The sequence below is a fragment of the Thermobia domestica genome, chromosome 6 (genome assembly GCF_964235325.1).
Source record: "Thermobia domestica chromosome 6, izTheDome1.hap1.1, whole genome shotgun sequence".
Lineage (NCBI taxonomy): Eukaryota > Metazoa > Arthropoda > Insecta > Zygentoma > Lepismatidae > Thermobia > Thermobia domestica.
In genome coordinates, this window is record NC_137459.1 from 254438609 (window position 1) to 254461506 (window position 22898).

General features: G+C 35.4%; 1 protein-coding gene across 1 annotated transcript; it reads left to right on the forward strand.

Annotated features, from left to right (window-relative positions):
• Positions 1-21601: 21601 nt before the first annotated feature.
• Positions 21602-22357, forward strand: LOC145687504 (uncharacterized). Its single transcript, XM_081760968.1, has one exon. It carries the CDS (start codon positions 21602-21604, stop codon positions 22355-22357), a length of 756 nt encoding a protein of 251 aa, XP_081617094.1.
• Positions 22358-22898: the final 541 nt, after the last annotated feature.

Genomic DNA, 22898 nt, shown 5'->3' on the forward strand with positions numbered 1-22898 from the left:
TTCTTTAGAGATGGTAGCAAGACGAGATGAGACGAGACTTTGCAAGTCTCGGTCGCGTCTCGGTTGATAAATAGCGATCTCGGTATCGATCTCATCTCGAGTCAAAAATCACCGTCTCGGTCAACAGATGCTTGTCTCCATCTCGGTCTCGGTCTCGAGGGCCAAGTCTCGGTCTCGTCTCGAAAGTCTCGAAATAAATAGTGTGAAATTAAAATTTGTGAAACGAAAGTACAGTCCGTCGTTTTCGCTTCTTATTTTTTTGCTTTCATTCTTGACATAGAATTATGGTATGATGTACCTCTTCATAGCTAATTTGCTAGCGTTAATGCTTTCCATGCGTGTGTTCCAGATTCAGTCACAGGTGGGTATACGAGGGGGTGCTGGGAAGTCCTTAGCTTTGCCCCCTTGCCCTTCCGATATTTATAATGTTTGATTTTATTTGAAAGCTACATGCGTCTATATGTTTGTGACGAAATATTAAAACATTGGTACTAAGGAAAGTTGTTTTATTTTTTTTATTTTTTTTTTTTTTAGGTGAGTGCTTGAGATGGCAGGGCAGCCCAAGTTCAACGATGTTTAGAGTCGAGCGGTGATGAAGTTCCTCTTCCTCCAGGGGAATTCTGCAAAGACGATCCATGGTGACATGCAAGAAACATTGGGGGTTCATGCACCTTGTTATGCCACAGTGAAGAACTGGGTTGTGAAATTTAAGACAGACCATTTTGGCACTGAAGATGACCCCTGCCCTGGGAGACCATCCATAGTGATTGTTCCAGAAAGCATTGAACAGGTTCATGAAATGTTTCTCACAGACAGACGAATTTCTGCTTAAAGCATAGCAGAGGACCTAGGTATGTCCCTAACGCGTTGGTGTCATTATTCACGAGCATTTGCCCATGAACAAACTTTCTGCCAAATGGGTGCCGAAATGTTTGCAAGCCGATCAAAAGCGTGCAAGAGTGCTTGCTTCCAAAGAGGTTTTCAGCCGTTTTGAGCAGGAGGGAACTAATTTTGTGGAACGTTTGGTCACGGAGGATGGAACATGGATCCATTTATATGATCCAGGCACCAAATAACAATCAAAAGAGTGGCGCCACAGTGGTTCACCGAGGCCAAAAAAAGTTTCGTGTGTAAAAATCAAGTTCAAAGGTTCTTGCCAGTGTTTTTTTTTTTTTTTGGGATAAGGAAGGGGTAATCTTTGTTGATTATCTAGAACAAGATAACACCATAACCGGAGCTTACTATGCATCATTACTGGAAAGGCTTCACTCAGAGCTGAAGCAAAAACGCCGTGGAAAGTTGTCCCGAAAAGTTGTCAACCTTCTAGACAACGCATCTCGTCACAAGAGCAATGGTGCGATGCAAAAATTGGCTAGCTTAGGGTTTGAAAACTTGTACCACTTACCATATTCACCTGGCCTAGCCCCATCAGACTGCCATTTATTCCCAAATTTAAAGAAACACTTGAAGGGGCAAAAATTCGCCACCATTCCTGAAGCAATTACAGCAGTAAACGCATGGTTTGACACGCAACCAAAAGAGTTTTATTTAGAGGGTCTAAATAAATTGCAGGCCCGAAGCAAAAAATGCATCGAATTGAACGGAGAGTATGTTGAATAAATCTATCAAAACAATTTAATTTTGTCTTATTTTTCTTAGCAAAGCTAAAAACTTATCAGCACCCCGTCGTATCATACCTAGGATAAAACTCTAATAGTAACCCATATTTCACTTTCAGCCAGTAGCGTACCCAGGAATTTATTTCGGGGGGGGGGGTCAAACTAAATATGAAGCTATTTTATATTAAAATTGCTAAAATTGCCCCTAAAATTAGGCTAATTTTTTTAAAAGTCGAAATTTCGGGGGGGTCCGGACCCCCGTGTCCCCCCCCTTCCGTACGTCCCTGCTTTCAGCAATAGACTTTGTCTCGTATAACCTCAACTGCCCATACAATTAAACTCTATTAAATTAACTCCAGTACTATACAGTAGTTTATTTCCTTCCATTGAATCAGAATTGTTCAATACTTCCTAAAGGATAGCGCAACACATAGCAGCACTAATGTATTCAATCGTATCGAAATTGAAATTTTACAATTTCTCATTTATTATCCAATACATCCTTCTTTGACTGCCATTTTTTAAAACCAGAATATAACGTTTATTATCTTTAAAAAATACGGTAAATTATTACTACAATATATTTTGTTTCAAATTGGTCAAATGCTTTATTGCCGTTTCACAAATCCGTGTTTAATTGACGCTTTATAGCACGAACTTGTTGAACCTTGTGGTGGGAGCTACGACACTCATCTTTGCTATGTGTGTGGTCTCGGGTTTAATCACCAAACAAGTTAGATTCAAAGTCCGAAGTTTCACATACTTCGCGTCTCATTTTAAGTATGTTTTGTTTCTTATACAAGTTCATAAGGTTGTAATGCATTACATAGGCATATATGTACTGCCGTAACATAGTTTAAGCTTAGTCCTGAGCTTTCAGAGGTGCATGCGATTTGTATTCGAGAAAACTAATTGTGCGTTCATACATGTTATAGAATTGTATAGGTAATCCAAGCTATGTGTATATATTTTCTCTACCTCACCAAAACAAGCGATTCTTAACTTTCTAGTTTTCTTTTGTATTAATTTTCGTAGTTCTGCAACACTATGAAGGATTGAATAGTCAAAAATATTTTTTGCTCTACTACTTCTGTTAAATTTTTGGATCAATTTTTATTATATTTTACCTAGTAAAAGTTACATATATATACTATACTACCAGATAAACAATGTTGCAAGCCCGATATATATTTTAATTGCACTATATTTCAGACCTACAGGGTGGTCCAAAATTCATTAAACACACTAATCAGTGGTAAAGTTGCAAAATATGTCACCAAAGTAACAATGTAGATGAAAATGAGAGAAAGTGTTTGATGACGCATCACACCGACGTCCGTCATTTTGAATTCTACGCATTTGTCTTAAATATAAACTATAACGTGTGATATGCCATTTAAATATTAAAGTTTTGTAGAAATTAAATATCAGTATTATTTTTGCTCTAACACTAACCATTACCAAGTTATCGCTGTTGTGTTCCACATCACTTCGCCGACCACCACGTGTTATGAAACCAGTCATTGAGGACTCGCGGGCATAGATACCATAATCAAATGGGTAGTGCTGTAGAAACTTAGGTAACTAACTATCTTCCGAAAGCACTAATGGGAAGACGTCGTATTCTCGCATGTGCCAATAGCCATACTATTAGGTTTCCGTCGATGAAAAATAGATCATAACGCGAGTCTCTTACTCGTCATACAACAACACACTATCAATTGCACCTGCACCTGCAAATGATTCAAACGTGTCTGTATTACTATCCGATCAGTGCCAAGCGTTTGTTTGTTTACCTCACCCGACACGCAGAATTTTGCTTAATCAGTAAATAATACGTCAGAGAAGAATATAGCAGTTTATGATAGTTTCTTTGTGACTCATTGAAAAAAATTTCAGACGATGATGCAGATTATTTGCTGTAAGGCCTACTGCTCACTGACAACATTTTGTCGGGCGACTATCTTGTTGCTCTGGCTAAATGCATTGAGTCTTATGAGAGTCCGCTCACTTAGGCGACAGCGACAGAAAAGTTGTCGAGGTGCCGCCAAGCAGGGCAACAGCAGGCCAATAGCTCGGCGACGGAACAGTTGGGTAACATCTAAAAATGCGTTGAGTCTTATGGGACTCCGCTCACTGTGGCGACAGAAAAGTTGCTGAGGTACCTCCAAGTAGAGAGATAAAAAATAAGTGTTTTCTACAAGTTTTTTCACATAACAGTTCTTTCCGTGTGTAGCGTATGAAGAGAAGTATTCGCAATGGAAGTTGCTATACAGTTTTTAATTAGTGATGAAGACAATGAAAAATTGAAGAAATAGAGAAACACCGAGCGTTATATATATGAAAAAAAAAGTTTGCAAGAATATTCAGATATAAATTGAAAGAAGAAATTGTGGGAGGAAGTGTATGTTTCACTATTTGTAAGAAATTGGAATGAGCTTTCCAGCCAAGAAAAAATTAACACGGGTATTTACACAGGAGTCTGTTACATTTTGAAATGAAAATGAAATGAAACCTTGGAATTTTATGTTTCACGGTTATGCCGGGTAGGCTAAAGGAGACGGTGATGATGAGAATTAATGAAATGGCAGGATGAAGAAAGTGGGAGGAAATGGGTAAACCCATCCACACGATATTTGTCCACCACAAACTCCATTTAGCGCGGGTTGTGATTGAACCAGAGCCCCTATGCACCAGAGGTGAATGCTTTACCACCGAACTCTATTAGATTTTGAATCTGATATCGCAGTACAACTAAATGGACCAATGTTATTAGCCGGTCTAATTATTATTAACGATTATTTTACTGGTAAATCAATCTAATACGCACATAGTACATGCTTACCTTAATGTTACAATTAGCCTTTCTTCAGGTGGTACATCTAGTCTGAAGTTTGTGTTTATTGCTGGTGCAACTAGTTATTGCTGGTGCAGTTATTGCTGGTGCGGTTATTGCTGGTGCAGTTATTGCTGGTGCAACTAGAGACAACAGTTCATAACTATACATTTCAGTGCATATATGTTTAATGTTAAAAATGTAGTTAGAGATCAGCAATTAAATATTGACTTGTACTTTATTCTTAATAAAAAGTGACAATAATTTTGAAATGCACATCATTACCAAAATTTGGACAGATGAATCCCATAAATTTGTCATGTAAATATACCCTGTGCTGATTTTTTTACGTCTCTCTAAACGTGCGTCCAGTGATTTACTATTATTTTATACTAAATATTGAAAGTTCGACTTCAGAGGTCTTGTCGAGGTTAAGCGTAGTAATTATCAAAGTTAATAGTTCTCACAAAATCTGGACATGTTATTCGGGGTTTTATCTATAATCGATTCAAATAATTAATTTGGAACATATATATCATTCTGAAGTAAATATGCCAAACTTTTAGGGTGAGCCTACACACTTTTTCCTAAATTTCGACAACGTTATACCTAAAATTAATGCAAACGAAAAAAAAAAAAGAATTTATACATCATTCTGGACTAACCTCTAGTTAAACGTATGTTGTAAAAAGACGTGAGAGAGTTAGAGAATTTTAACCACACACCCACACACGCCCACTGCAGAGAATTTTAACCACAAAGAAGTTAGGTCCTGAGGGGTGGCCATACTCACATTAACCTAGGATCACCCCTGGCTAAAGGACTGAAGCTTACGCCTGTGAACCAAGTCATATTTTGAAATGCTCACCTTAATGAACTTGGAGACATTTTTAAGACGCGTTAGCCTCGCCTCTAGAACGTGCCTCTCCACAAGTACTCCCTTGTCTGGGTGCGTTTTCATATTCCTTAAAATCTACACAAGTGTGTCCTTCCTACTCTCCCGACCATTACATTTTTTTTCTGAATTGGCACGTTATAAACAAGACAGTCTTGCTGTCGTATCGTTAGATACGCCGAGAATTGCAACGTAAAACACAATCTTACGAAGATGAATCGTATATTCACATACAGGGTCCTTAGGTTAGATGTTGTTTGAGTTTTTCTGGGTTTCCCAATAATAGTGATTTTTTTTTTACTTGGAATAAAATGCTGATTATGCACATTGCGGTTTGTTAGTTCTACAAAAATACGTTGGAATTTTTCTACCAGGGGCAAACATTTAAGTATATTTGACAGGAAGAACATGCAGCGCATTTTATAAATGAATAAACTCAGAAACCATAGCACAATAAACTTTATAATTACGGAATATAAACATGAATTAATTTGGAGGATGCAGTCTAAAAACTACCAAATATTGCGTAACTTAGAACGCTAGGGATGCTGCGGAAGAGTTGTCTAGGTGAAAAGTAAAGACCAAACAATATCCTATTAAAGTAAGAAAAATATCCTTGTGTAGTATCCTCAGCGATCTGAATGAAAATACGATTTTCACTACATTTTGCACGATGCTTCATATAAAACATTGGTTTCATATTACATATTTTGTTACAAGATATGTAGCACACATAAGAGATTATCTACAAGTGTATGAACTTTTATTAGTATATTTTATCAGTCTCCAAGAGTTGCAAAACGATTTTTGATGTACATTGTATTAAGACCCAGAACAGTGATCTCAAAATATAACTATATTTTGAACTTTTATGTATTGCACTTCAAATTGAAAACCTTTTTGTTTCATGTAGGCGACTACAGTATTTAGAAAAGCAGCTAATAAATATTATAAAATTTGAAAATGATAAACAATCACGTTAATTCCTCGTTATCATTCCAATTTTCCCACTGTAAGATAAATTTCGAAGACGAAGTAATACAACAATGTGATTAATTTGACTTTAAAAGCAAGCATAAAACATTGGTGTTGTAACACTAATTTACGGAGCTGTTAAAATGCGTATTAGATGTGTCCCAAGGTCTTGAGGAGCAGCTGCACATTAAAGCCGACAATTAAACCAACACCGAGATCATTAGGCTATAACAAGCGAACACACACAAGCTGATAAGGATCGGATAGCTCTCGAAGTTGTAACTTGTTGGAAAATCTTAATTTGGAAAGAAACTAGGTCTTATTCGCAACTTAGAAGTTTTACCCTTATCTTCGTAAGAACTGACGAGGTATATATATTGTTGTTTGACATCTTAAGTTCTAGGTACTTCCACCGACTATAGTTAACTAATAATAATAGAGATTTTATGAAAACTAATGAATTTTCCCGAAGCCAAGTAACATTTGACACATACGAATTCATAAAATAAAATATCATAAAATGCATGTCAGTTAACGACTTCGACCAAACCCATAAACAAATAATAATAATAATAATAAACATATTATGTATGTAAGAAATATCAAAGCGATTAATAGTAAAGCCAAATATAATCTATCAACTCAATAAAATTATCTTGTTAAATGAAACATGTAACATTTTCTTTTAAATTGACGATTTAAATAGATTTGTTTTATTTATATTTTTTTTTAACACCAAGACTATTTCACCAACGAACATACTTTAGAGTAAAACCAGATTGATACGTTTTCCTACCAAAAATTAAACTCGCAACATTAATTAATTACAGAGTCTGAGCATAGCGAGGTATTTGTAAATAAATACAAACCAGCTTCGAGCATATATTGTAAGTATTTTGCAGAAAATTGTCAATGTTCCCGGAGTACAAAATTGTTCTTATCCCGGAGACAACAATTGGGCCAATAGGAACAGTTATCATTAGAGAACGAATTATAAGATGCAACACCTTTCGGAAGATGTAGCTGTTTTCATTTCCAGAGTTCAATATACACAATGTGATCAAAAGTATCCGGACACCTAGCTGAAAATGACTTACAAGTTTGGGGCGCACTCCATCGGTATTGCTGGAATTCAACTGGGTGCTGGCCCACCCTTACCCTTGATGACAGCTTTTACTCTCGCAGGCATACTTTCAATCAGGTGCTGGAAGGTCTCTTGGAGAATGGCAGTCCATTCTTCACGGAGTGCTGAACTGAGGACTGAGGATCGATGTGGTGAGGTCTGGCACGAAGTCGGCGTTCCGAAACATCCCAAAGGTGTTATATAGGATTCCAATCAGGGCTCTCTGCAAGCCAGTCCACTACATGAATGTTATGGTCGTGTAACCACTCCGCCATAGGTGGAACAGTATGAAAAGGTGCTCGATCGTGTTGAAAGATGCAATCCCCATCCCCAAATTGCTCTTCAACAGTGGGAAGCAAGAAGGTGCTTAAAACATCAATGTAGGACTGCGCTGTGAGAGTGCCACGTAAAACATGGGGTGCAAGACCCCTCCAAGAAAAAAACACGACCGCACCATAACACCACCACCTCCGAATTTTACTGTTGGCACTACACACGCTGACAGATGGCGTTCACCGGGTATTCGCTATACCTACACCCTGCCATCGGATCGCCACATTGTGTACCGTGATTCGTCACTCCACACAACGTTTTTCCACTGTTCAATCGTCTAATGTTTACGCTCCTTACACCAAGCGAGGTGTCATTTGGCATTTATCTGCGTGATGTGTAGCTTATGGGGAGCGCTCGACCATGAAATCCAAGTTTCCTCACCTCATGCCTAACTGTCATAGTACTTGGAGTGGATCATGAAGCAGTTTGGAATTCCTATATGATAGTCTGGATAGATGTCTGCCTATTACACTTTACGACCCTCTTCAACTGTCGGCTTTCTCTGTCAGTCAACAGACGAGGTCGGCCTGTACGCTTTTGTGCTGTACGTGTCCCTTCACGTTTCCACTTCACTATCACATCAGACACAGTGGACCTATGGATGCTTAGGAGTGTGGAAATCTCGCGTACAGACTTCTGACACAAATTACACCCAATCACGTGACCACGTGCGAAGTCCGTGAGTTTCGCGGACCGCCCCACTCTGCTTTCTCACGATGTCTAATGACTACTGAGGTCGTTGATAATGAGTACCTGACAGTAAGTTTCAGCACAATGCACCTAATATTTGAAAAAGGTATGTTTTTTGGGGTGTACGGATACTTTTGATCGCATAGTGTATGTATGTAAAATCATCAAATGAAGTGAAATGGAGAAAAAGTGTGCTGCATCGTGTTGTCTCTTTGTTCAACTTTTTGTTTCTTGAGCACCTTTGTCTTCACCTTTTTCTTATGTTACTTTAATGAACAGAACAAATACTTTGTTTTCATTCTAGTTGAACAGCTACGACAAATTTGACTTCTCATTTTATAACATGATATATAAAATGATGTCATTAAGTCGCAATCTTTGATGGTAGATTGCGAGGATTGAAATTACAACGGGCGTTTCGGCTTTACACGTATTCGTCGTAGTATGAACACATTTATCATCATATGCTTCTTTCGAACCATTTTACACGGATTTTTTTATAATGTATTTCTAATATTCATAAAGTATACAATTTATTCGTATGCGCATGTCTTGGAGAGGATGCGGATATGACTTTAATAAGACAGGGTATCGCCTTTAGCTGCAAATCGGAAACTTTCATGGACTGATAATCACATAGTTTTGTTGTATAAAAACACGGGACAATCTAAGTGAAATCGGCCAATTTCCAGGTCAAAGATTGCTGACAAAATTTATGTACCTTTTTAACTAACATTGTACCACATTCAGGGAGTTGAAAACGGGTATTCATTTATTTTTTAGCAGCGCAGGTTTGTTTGTGGCGCCCATTTTCTATAGGCTCCTGAGCGTATGTTGCGCTTCTCAGAGGATTTCGTTAAACGCTATAACATTTTAGCTTTTAAAGATAATGAGTTCAAACCAAAACCGTTTGAAAGATAATAGAATGGACAACAATTTGTATTATGTGCACATTGAGACGTACTTTAGAGCGTCGAAAAAAGAAGCTCTGAACATTGAGGTTGGAAACCTAAAAATGACCATTTTGGAATGCACATTTTGAAATGAAATAAAAAAGACTCACCTTCAATTCTTTGTCTATATAGAGACTAGATAGTAAACAACATCGCAAGCAAGTTTCAAATTTGAGAACGGTATACTTGATTTTTTTGGAAAGTTTTGAGCTTTAGAAATTTTCAAAAATCGTGTATTTTCACCATCAAACATCTTAGGAAGGACGGAAGTGAAAAATTCCAGATTTTGCACAAAATAGACAATATATATTCAGTAATAAGTGAATAAAATTTAATTACTAAGACTTGAATAGTTTCTGAGTTATAGGTTGTTGCAAGTGATTCGAAATTCATGATTTTGAAAACTGAACAGATGTGCAGGTTTTGTGTTGAGATAGTATCCAGGCATATATTTTATCTATGTTTCATCAGAAAAAAGTGCGTCCAAACAGCAACAAATTGGAGATTTGCTGCTTGTAAAATAATTATTATTACCAGGTCGTATCATACATTTGTACCTCTGACGAAAACAGAAATCATGTGTTATGAATACTCCTAATCAGATCAATTTACTGATTGCAGTACTTCAGTACTTCCAGAACATAGCATGTTACCATTTTCACCCAATGATACCGTAGCCTTTATTTGTGGCAGATATGGTGGATTGGAGTAATTGAAGACATCAGTTACGAAAATAACGATCTTTTTGATCACTTTTTCCATCCCTATGGCCCAAGAACCTCTTTTAAACTATGTACGAAACACAAAGTGTGGGTGCCAATCACTAAGGTTCACCGGAGACTCATACTCACAGAGTTTACAACTGCTGCAGGTCGTACTTTCAATTGTCAGTGCCAAACTCTGTACACAAATTAGTCAACTATTTACCTCACTCATGTCTTAACAGCAGCGCTGGAGGCAGAAAAGAAATAACAGACAACTTTCGTTTGTTGTACAAGATATGATTCATAAATGATGCATACTTTACCAATTTAACATTAGGCTGACTATACACAACGAGATAAATCCTAGGGAATATCTTAGGATTTATCTTCGGAAAAATGTTATGACATATCTCGTAGGAAATCCTTCCGTTCTGTGCCATACACCGGAGGAGTTTTACTGTTGGACCGAATGACGTTTTTCAATATTACAAAATTGTTTTATTTAACAAAAGTACAAAATTGATGAATTCCTATGCTAACTACACTGCACATCCTACTAATATTAATACTAGCCGCAATATTGTTAAATTGGATACCTCTGAAAAAAAGCATAAAAATCAGAAGGACATTGGTGGACTTCAGGCGCATCACATTTTAGAATATTTATAGGTGAAATTCAATACTATGCATGAAAAGACATAATTACAAAGCACAAATGTCTGCAAGCAATAGAATTGAATACATTTGTATTTTACGTTTAGCCTACAAGTATAGATTTACTTGGGTAAAATCATTATAAATGTTTTCCGACGGATAAAATAAGTAAGGGACAATGTTTAGCAAAAGGGATCCAACTACTTTTTCCAAGAAATGTTACAATTTCGATAGTTTCCGTTCACATTAGTTAATTTAGGTTAGTTATGGTTAGGTTAGGCTAGGTTAGGTTATGTTAGATTATATTAGCACAGGAGTCCAGCATAATTTTCAAAAAGTATAGAATTTAGCTTTTTTCTATTAATATTAGGCTAGTTTAGTTTCATTAGGTTACATTAGGTTAGGCTGTGTTAGGTCTAACTACTTGAATCTTCCATTTATCCTGTTAATTTGGTATTTATTTTTTACGTTTCCCTGAACCCCTTCTGCGAAACATTTACCTAAGTAGGTGCATATAAAAGATGACCGACTATACTATTCCACCACCGGTGTATTTCTGCACAGTTTAGAGAAGCTGTAATTTGTGTTTACACGTGGAGCACTACTAGCATGATACCATAAAAAGTTCTACTCAAACTCGTATAATTGCCAAAAGTCACACGTTTTCACTACCTTCGCTCACGCTCCTGCTTCCTTCGAAAGCACCCAATCACTAACGCTCGGTCCCCACTTCACCCTACCCTGACTCGGTTTGATAGCATTCGTACTTTTCAGGGGCCATCTAGCGCAGGTTGGTTTGTAAATTTTGCACTATGTTTTTATATTATACATCTTGGTGCCGTATTTATAGGCAAATCGTAAAAGAAGTGTACTTCTTCAATAACTGCTTTTGATGGTCTTTTTTTTTTAATCTGTACCATGCGAGATATTTTCATGACGCTCAGCTCAGATCATTTAGGAAATAATAATAAGGAAATGAGTCACAAATTATAATTTTTCGACCATTATTTCGAGTGGTGCACCAAAATTAAACCTGCACGATGAGAAGATAAATTAACAAAATATACCTCATAAGTTGTTTGTTTTCACTTGTTTTGCTTTCACTTTCTCTCATCTGGTGTCGCTTAAATCGAAGTCTTACGAATTTTCTTTTCGAAATAGAGCGTGTTTTAAATAAGAGAAATCTCATACGATCGTTCGGAACACAGGAAATGACATGCGATCTGATGCCATACACATTGAGATTTTGAGTCTAGGAAAAATCGTGAGATTTCCTAGGATCTATCCTATAGTGTATATAGATCCTAGATATAGCTACCTTACTGTAGTGTTATTGTGAGTTTTGCCACAAAGTTTATATTCAGTCCAATGGCGCTTCATGATATTAAGTCCCAGTGAAGAAAAAACTTACAACTCAGAAACTGTTCGAGTCTCAGTGATTAAATTTTACCCACGTGTTACTGCATTACTATCGTCCATTTTGTGTAAATTTGAGATTTTTTTTACTCTTGTCCTTCCTGAGATAATTGATGGTGAATATACATGACTTTCAAAATTAACAATGTTTAAAAAGTTCCAAAAAAATCAAGTATATAGTTCTCATATCTGAATCTTGTTTTGTACGTTGTCTATTATCTAGTCTCTATGCAGACAAAGAATTTAAGCTGAATCTCGTTTATTTCGTTTCATAATGTACATTCCAAAATTGCAATTTCTAGGTTTCTAACCTCAATCTCCAGAGCTTCTTTTTTCGACGTTCTGAAGCACGTCTCAATGTGCACAGAACATGAAATATTGTCCATTCCATTATCTTTCATATGGTTTTGGTTTGAACTCATTATCTTTAAAATCTAAAATGTTACAGCGTTTAACGGAATGCACTAAAAAGTTAAAAATACGCTCAGGCGCCTATACAAAATGACCGGTACAACAAAACCTGCGCTCCTAAAAAAGAAAATAAACGAACACCCATTTTCAACTCTCTAAATGTGGTACAAACTTAGATAAAAAAAAATAATGAAAAACTAAGTTTTGTCAGCAACCATCATTGGTCGATTTCATTTAGATTGACCCACACACTTTTTTTTTTTTAAATATTGTTAACCAACTGCAGTCTTTGCTTTCTCCTCCTCTCATAGCTTCTTGCGTACCTTCTATCACAACCCTAATAAGACAATTTCTCAAATGATGTCGGGACCACCATCTCTAGCGTTGGTCTTCTTGCCTAGCTTCTGATAACACTTCCTTGTTGGGTTTTTCTCATGATACTTTCTTATTATACTTCAAATTCCCGTTTCAAATGCCCCTTGATCTTTTCCGTCGTCTTTCCATGCTGTTTTAGGCCAGTAAAAATACGATTTAACCAAGGACTAATTGCAATTGAAATAAAACCAACGCCAATTGTTTTATTTTATGTTCTTATTGAACATACAAAAAGAATAGAAGAATCTGAGTAGGGAAACACCCTCAAAATGGCTATTTTCAATATGGCGGCCAGTACACCTTCAAATAAATTACATATATATACATATATATAAGCTATTTCATTTTATTTCAAAGAAAAACTATTAACTTTAGAGTGAAAGTTCTCTGCTTAACTTTTGTTCGTCTTTCTTTAACTTCATTTTGATACCCAGATAATTAAAATCGGGCTCATATTCCTAAAGTTATATAGCAAATTATTTGTGACTTCGGCTTCCGCAGGATATAAATAGCGGCGCATGTATGTTAAAAGAAACTTCGCTGTTTATAGAACTTCCATACAAACATATGTGCAGCGTTACTTTCAAAATCATTATTCTTATCATTAGTTGAAATGTTTTTAGATAATTTTATAACAAAATAATTTTAAACTTGAATATTCTGGTTTTCTTTTAGGATGTGACTTTTTTAATGTGCTAAATTATCTTTTTTCTCAGTACAATGCAGATTCAATGTATTGTACAGTGGTTATATTATTTCTTACTGATACTGAAATACTTTATACTGGTCTCTTTGATGGAAAGCACAGCTGAAAGCATAATAATTCTGTAGATACTTTCCTTAGTTCCATAGAGTTGTGTTTAGGAGGTTTTCACTTACAAACTTACTTGAGGTTCTTGGGTTGCATTGGGCATCTCATGAGTGGAAGAGGGTTGAAAGAGATATTAGTGTACGCACCAAACACTGTAGTTCACATGCTAAGTGGTAAAGAAGTTTCAGGAGCAGTGCGAGGTCATTTCTTAATAGATGCAGTTCTAAATATACTTCTATCTGGGAACACCATTTTATACGGAAATTCACCTGAGCTTATGCAGAGCACCTTGACAAGTAACACTTCCTTGCTTCATAATGAACATAATGCTCCAAAAGGTATGTGGTTTGCTGTAGAGAACTGTATCACATGACTACGAGTAAAAGAAAAAAAATTCAAACCCTCCGACTCATTTCACATGAACTATTGAAGGAAATTCACAGTTTTATCAAGGATAAGAAAACATATTTGGCAGCTGAAAGTCGTAGCAGCAATATATGGATTCAACACATGAATCTTGTAGATATCCTTCACAGCTTTATCAACCCGAAAGGACAGAGGATTGGAATTTCCATTTAAATACATGTAAAGAAAAACTTTACATTTTGCAGCCTGTGACCACAACACCTACTGAAATCAGTGTACCTATACCTAAATGAAATCACTGGGCTACAAGATGGCCATCCGGACATATACAAATTGTTCTCTGAGGACCACCACGTCACCCGACAAAGTGATCGTTACTGGGCAGGACTTTGTAATGATATTGTGATTAAACATACTATAATGACAAACATCAAAACCACAGGAGAATTAACACGAGGTAGAGGTATTGGGAAGTCCCAAAGGTAACTTTAGTTTTTGTCTATGCCAGCATGCACTGAAATTAACTACGCCCTACAAGAGTTATGGGACTTTAGTATTACACAAGTAATCAACATCAGGAGTGCACACCTGCTAGAGTGAAGAAATGCCAGAAAGATCTTTCAATTATTTCGCAATACCTTCGGGACCGAAACCCGTTCTAATTCAGTATTGGATGCACTATGCTGTACAATATTATAAATGAAAGTGAGGCAAAATGAATGTTAATGTTGATATCGCAAAGAAAGTTGGAGATAAAATTCTGAGCTAAGAGGTCGAGAAAGAAGTTGGTAAGTATTCATTTAAAAGATCGAATCAATTTGTCACTATGAATGCTAAAAGCAATATTGTTATCGATGGCCAAAATGTGTCTATGGAAAGACAAATTCTCTTCCAGAGGCTGCTGTTAGTAGCTCAATCAAATAATAAAAATATGGATGAGGTGTTCAAGTAAGAATTATCACAATATCCTTCATTCATGTTTGACCATTGAATTTATGATAAAAAACGACAAAGTCTAACTTAACAGATGCGTTGTGGAAGATGGTAGGAAATGAATTGAATGAATCAAGTAAAACATTACTAGCAGAACAAGACTTTGTGTATTGCGGCAAAAAAGGTGAGCCTTTTAATCCTGTATGTGCTAACTGTGTTCAGTTTTCCTTTAAAAAAAATCTATACCAAAGCTATCATTGTCTTTGACGGTTATTGTTCTGAACGAAGAATAAAAGACAACCCATGTTCGTCGATCGAGTGGAATAAATGGAGCTCAAGTTACATTTACTTTGGACATGTCATTTCATTCTAAGAAGGAATTGTTCCTCGCAAACCCGAACACTAAACAGCTTTTCGTAAACATGTTGAGTGATAAACTGTCAGTAGAAGGCTCCCAAACACTATATGCTACTAACGACGCGGGTGTCTACATTGTAACAACTTGAGTGAAATATGCCAGAAAAATGAAGACACTTGAGTATGCAGAAGATACTGAAATTTAGATGTTACTTTCTTATTTTCAAGAGTAGGTGGATTACCATTGTATCTCAGATCACATGGACGAAACTGCTCTAGTTCACAACGTATTTAAACCATAGAACATTATGCTCTATTCTCAGTGAAGAAACTTGTAGTCACTTTCCATTTATTCATGCGATTGCTGAATGTGATATGACATAGCATTTGCTTGGTATAGGTAAACATGTGCCATTAAAGAAAAATAAAGATGAACTCTTTCTTTAGCAAGAAAGAGTATTCCAAGATTATTCGTCCACCAAAAAGAACATCGTCGCTGCGGATGAAAAAGTCCTAGTTTATTTCTACAGTGGTAAGTCAACTGATACGTTACAAAACTTGCGTTACCAAATATTTTGTCAAAAAACATATATCAGCACAATCGTCTGTAGTTGAAGCTAAATGCTTCCCATTCACAAGTGATGCAAAAGCAGCAAGTAATCACATGTGATTGTGTGTATGTGTGTATAGCGGATATGTAAAAATAAGTATTCCAGATTATTTTATATTTTATAAGCTATATTGAGAATGAGAATAATAATCATATGTGATTGTGAGTGTATAGTGTCTAAGTGAAAATAAGTATTCCTCGTAACTTTATATTGTATAAGCAATATATTTTACCAAGTACTGTTCAGTTATGGTTAATAACCAATACGGCGGCCAGCAGACCTTTAAATAAATTATATATATATATATATATATATATATATATATATATATATATATATATATATATATATATATATATATATATATATATGCAATTTATTTAAATGTGAGCTGGCCGCCATATTGAAAGTAGCCATTTTGAGAGTGATCCCCTACTTAGATTTTTATACTTTTTGTATGTTCAATAAGAACATAAAACTAAATAATTGGTGTTGGTTTCATTTCATTTGCAATTAGTCTTAGGTCAAGCCCTATTTTTCACTAGTTTTACTGGACTATTTACAATTTCGCCCCATATATTGAAATACTGCACACGAAACATTTCATAAGACTCTTCATACTTATTCGTATATAACCTCACAAAATATGGTTTAATTATTATTGGAAGGTAAATAATCAAAGTACTAAAAATATCGTTCTTTGTTTCACTTGTTTTATTTTAAATGACCATTAATTGCTATCCAAACAGTGTGCATTACGTTTACTAGACTTCCGAACTGTGCTATGCGTATGTGTTGGGAGTAATATAGAACGCTTTGTCCATCCATCTGTTGAGAGGAGTCAGAGCAAAAGCGTTAAGAGTTATTGCGGTGAGAATTCATTCAAACGTTTCTGCATACTAAGGGTAGGTTCCATATCATTCGTCAACTTTCTATTCAAACTGGAAGTGCTTCAATTTTGTCGCTTCCGGTTTTAATGTTTATAGCCATAGAACGAAAACAGTAGCGGACAGCGACAACCGGTTTCTTGCAAGCGATTTACCGTTCTAAGTTAACCTATCTCGAAGACTCTATCAAAACCGAAAGTGATTCAAATTTAATATTACTTCCCTTTCAATATTGATTTCTAGAGAACAAAAATTTCGTCGGACAAAGAGGACGATCGATGTCAGGTGTCACTTCTCGGAGTTTGAGCACATCATTCAGGCTCACCCTACATACATACATACATATATATATTAGTAATTATTTACCTTACAATAATAATTCAACCATATTTTGTCAGGTTATATACGAATAAGTATGAAGAGTCTTATGAAATGTCTCGTGTGCAGTATTTCAATATATGGGGTGAAATTGTAAATAGTCCAGTAAAAGTAGTGTAAAATAGGGCTTAACCTAGGACTAATTGCAAATGAAATGAAACCAACACCAATTATTTTGTTTTATGTTCTTATTGAACATACAAAAAGTATAAAAATCTAAGTAGGGGATCACTCTCAAAATGGCTACTTTCAATATGGCGGCCAGCTCACATTTAAATAAATTGCAGATATATATATATATATATATATAATTTATTTAAAGGCGTGCTGGCCGCCGTATTGGTTATTAACCATAACTGAACAGTACTTGGTAAAATATATTGCTTATACAATATAAAGTTACGAGGAATACTTATTTTCACTTATATATATATATATATATATATATATATATATATATATATATATATATATATATATATATATATATATATATATATATAACCTTTCTTAAAGATTGATCAAATTAATAATAATTATTGTTGAGTACTTACAATATAGAACATAACTACTAAAATGTCACAGTTGTGTTCTGCAATAAAATAAGTTTCTGGCTGTGAAATATTGTACCTAGCTCTAACAAGTTCGTCTTGTCTTAGGTAAAACACTACATAAAGTAATTGGTCATCAAATTGATGTTGACTGCATGAAGATATGGAAAATAGCATGCCCACTGATTAGTTATTCGCGTGAAGGGAAAAGAGTTTGAACATTTGTTATAAACGTGAATGACATGATTTGAGTTAAGCGTAGCAACGAAGAAAGATTAATGGAAATTTAGGTGAAAAAATGTATGACAAATTGTGTAGAATAAATTATTTGAATATTGGAATTCTAGTTTCGGAGTTCCAAAAACACAGCTGCGCTTTAGTGCAATGAAATTGTGTGAGACATGATATCTAAAGTCGGCCACATTAATTAAATAAATACTTAAACTATAATATATTTTTTTCGGATTTAACATAAAATTATATTTATGAGATATGACTAGGAATGATACAATATCATGTTCTACTTCGGATGTTTCTATATGATCACGGGGTGTTATATAATGATTGTGTTTCACTGTTACTTATAAGCTTCAGTAGGCGATATAAATACATATAGACAAATATATATAATATTACGCAATAATCCGTTGTGAGAAATCATCACATACCATGAAAGCGCGTGAAATGAATTTATTTTAGCATTCGTAACATAAGGATGGATGACGTAGAAGGGAATAAATAATTGATTTCAATCTTTGTGATACAACACTTTAACTGTAATCTTATGCTAAAATGCACGGTATAAACGTTAAGAGCTGGCAGATTACAGTCATATGGTGCAAGAGCTGGTTCCGCGGCCAAGAAAGTTTGTTGTGGACAACATCGTGTCCCTAGGTTTTCTCTGGATACTCCGGCTTTCTCCCACTCTCGCACTCTACTATATTTTTATCATCATTCTCTTGCTTCAATCATAGTTTCCCTTAACCTAAAGGGCATAATGGAAGTACCTTAAACTCGGATTACATTTTTTTTTGTTTGAGGTTTCATGTTCTGTTTCTTTATTATTATTATTATTATTATTATTATTATTATTATTATTATTATTATTATTATTATTATTATTATTATTATTATTAGACGCAAGCCATTATACATTTTACAAATTATCAAAAGATGAAAACACTTGATTAAACATATATATATATATATATATATATATATATATATATATATATATATATATATATATATATATATATATATATTTTTTAAAGTTCTTCAATTTTTTTTAAGAATTGTAGCTGTAGAGACTTTTATAGTGAGTTTGTATCATTGCCATTAACGTTTCTCTTTTGTTTTTAAAAACAGTTTGTGTGCGTGAGTGTCAGCAAGTTGAGCACCAAGAGATCCATACAAGACGGTCCTCCGGAATTCGTAAAAAAAGACAAGATAAAGTAAGTTGTAAATGTTTCAGTTGTTGTGTAGTTAGTGCAAATAAACATTTATTCATTTATCACAATTAAGCTGTTTTGTGAACATTTATTCATCAAAAGACAGAAACATTGGTCAGCTCCGACCAGATCACAGTGAGCTAGCGTTTGATACAAACTGTGAATGTGTATGTTAACAATTGTTACATTGCTCTTTGTTTAGTGCTGTTCATGTGCGCAGTGACATTTATTAATTCTTCTGGAAACTATGTGAATAGACATAACTGAGAACACGTTCATCAGTGTGGACTTGTGTGTGGACTTGTGTTTATTAGTTAGTGTGGACTTACAATAATTTTCAAGATGGAGGACTCGGACAGAAGCAAGTTAGTGAAGAAACAACATGGTGTGTGCAAATGTCAACTGACAAGAATTCAAAACTACGTAAGTAATATTAATTCATCAACTACAATTAGCCAGGTGAAAATACGTAAGACTGCAATGATTGAGTTGTACAAAAAGTTCGATGAAGTACAATCACAGTTAGAAATAAATTACGAACAAGTAGAGGACGATGCATATAGGGAGGAGTTTGAAACCAGTTACTATGATGTATTAGCGCAACTAGAGGATTTTATTATTCAGCGTAGCCATGAATCTCATTCAAACAATTCCACGAAACATGAGAATCAGGTGTCAAATGATCAATTAAAATTGCCTCGTGTTGAATTGCCATCATTTGAAGGACGATACGAAAATTGGCTTTCATTTTCAGACAATTTTAAAGTTATGATTCATAATAACGATAACGTGTCAGTGTTGCAAAAGTTCCATTACCTTAAGAGTGCATTGAGAGGGGAAGCGTATGATTTAATAGCGAATCTGCAAGTTACAGAAGCTAATTATAAAATTGCGTGGCAATTATTGAAAGACAGGTATGAAAATAAGCGTTTGATTGCAGCTACTCATGTCCGTAATTTGTTACATATTAAATGCATCACAAAGGAAACTACATCAGAATTAAGAGAATTTATTAATACAGCTACTAGTAACTTGAATGCATTACGAGCTTTAGATTTGCAGACACCACTAGAAGAGGTTTTGTTAGTTCAACATTTCATTTCACAATTAGACAGTAACACTAGGCGTGCGTGAGAGTTACAAATCACAGATCATTCTTTCCCTCCCTTATCATAGTTCTTTGCTTTCTTGGAACGTAGGTGTCAAGCATTTGAAACTATAAAAAATACACCATCGCAGGAAGTAGTGTCAAGGTCAAGGGGCGATAAAAATAGACAGAGTGCTGAACCAAAACAAAAAGAAAAACAACCAAATCATACGTGACAACAGCTCAGTCTTTCTGTAACTTTTGTGAACAAAACCTAATACATCAGTTGTTTAAATGTCCTGCATTTTTAAACGCTGAAGCAAAAGAAAGACAAGACTATGTTCGAGATAATATATTGTGTTTCAACTGTCTCAAAAAAGAATGTAAAGTAAAAACGTGCAGATCAGGTGGCTGTAAACGCTGTTCCAAAAAGCATAATACCTTGCTGCATTATGATGTAATGTCAAAAGCAGATGAGAAACCCAGTGTTGCTAATTCACAATCAAGAAATTTTTCGAGTCATTCTAATACGAATAGGGAAAATATGACACAAGGTTCTTATTGCATTTTTAAGGGAAAACCAAATGTTACTGTTATGGTATCTACTGCTATAGTAAATGTACGAGATACGAATGGTAAATTACATCCATGTAGAGTATTATTAGATTCTGCCAGTCAAAGTAATTTTGTAACTGAAGATTTAGTTCAAAGGTTGCGTCTACCTAAAAATAAACACCGAGTTCCAATTCAAGGTATTAATAGTGTGATTAGTGAAACAAAGTATTGTGTAGATGTACATATAGAATCAAGAATTCGTGAATTTGCAATTGATGTAAACTGTTTAGTTTTGCTCAAAATAGATAACATTCCAAGTAGGCCAATAGATCATGCTGATTGGAACTTGCCGACAGACATAGTGTATGCAGATCCTAACTTTCACCAACCAGATACTATTGACATTTCCTTAGGCGCGGAAGTGTTTTTGGACATTTTGCGATCACATAAACTAACTAGACCAGGGAATTATCCAGTAGTACAAGAGACTGAATTTGGGTACATTTTAGCGGGTAAAGTTCCTACAACAAGAGATTCTAGTATACCGCAAGTGTCATTTTTTTGCAAGAAAGTAGCCTTGATAGACAGTTACAGACATTTTGGGAGCTCGAAACTATACATTCAACAGTCATGACTCAAGAAGAAAGGCAATGTGAACGACACTTTGAGGAAAACACTACCAGAAATAGCAGTGGTCGATTCGTTGTACGTCTGCTAATTAAGCCAAACCATAAACCATTAGGAGAATCAAATAATTTAGCTCTTCGTAGATTTTACCAGCTAGAAAGACGGTTACAGCAGTGTCCAGAAATTAACGAGCAGTACTGTAACTTTATGAGGGAATATGAAGAATTAGATCATATGAAACAAGTGAAAGAAGAACATGAAGATAATGGTATGAAATGTCATCTGCCACATCATGCAGTATTGAAACCATCCAGTACTACAACAAAGCTAAGAGTGGTGTTCGACGCTTCTGCAAAGACTTCAACGGGGGTTTCATTAAACGACATACTCATGACAGGACCAACAATCCAGCAAGATTTACATTCAATTGTCACGAGATTTCGAACCTTTCCTATTGCTTTTACGGCGGATATTCAGTCAATGTATCGAATGATTAAAGTTCGTGAAGATGACATTGGACTTCAAAAAATTCTGTGGAGATATTCATCATTGGAACCAGTCAAGATTTATGAGTTGCAGCGGGTCACATATGGTGAAGCATCATCACCATATTTGGAAACGGCGTGTCTTCGAAGGTTAGCGGAAGAAGAAAGAAGTAAATATCCTCAAGCAGCGACAGTATTGGAACGTGATTTTTATATGGATGATGTAAGCTCAGAATTTCATAACGTTGAACAGGCGTTAAAACTTCAGAAATAACTTATTCAATTATTGCAAAGCGGTGGGTTTACTTTAAGAAAATGGTGTTCGAACGAGCCAGCATTGTTGGAAGCAGTGCCAGAAGAACATAGGGAAATTTACTTGCCGTTTGAATTCGAGTCCGAGTCAGGTGTTTCAACATTGGGTTTATCGTGGAATCCTGCATCAGATAAGCTTCTCATCACCAACAAGTCAGTTAAAGAATGTCTCACGAACAACATACCAACCAAACGTCAAGTGACTTCGACCATAGCAAAAATATTTGATCCTTTAGGACTTCTAAGCTCTGTAGTTACTCCGTTCAAGATTTTCTTACAACAAATGTGGATCCATAAGATCAATTGGGATGATCAAATACCATCAGAGCTCTATCAGCAATGGTTAGACCTGGGTCATCATCTTCCAAGTGTTAACGAAATACAAATTGATAGATGTGTAGTATTGAAGAATTATGTTCATGTCGAGATACATGGGTTTGCTGACAGCAGTCAACTTGCGTACGGCTGTTGCATTTATGTTAAAACTGTGGACATTTCAGGCA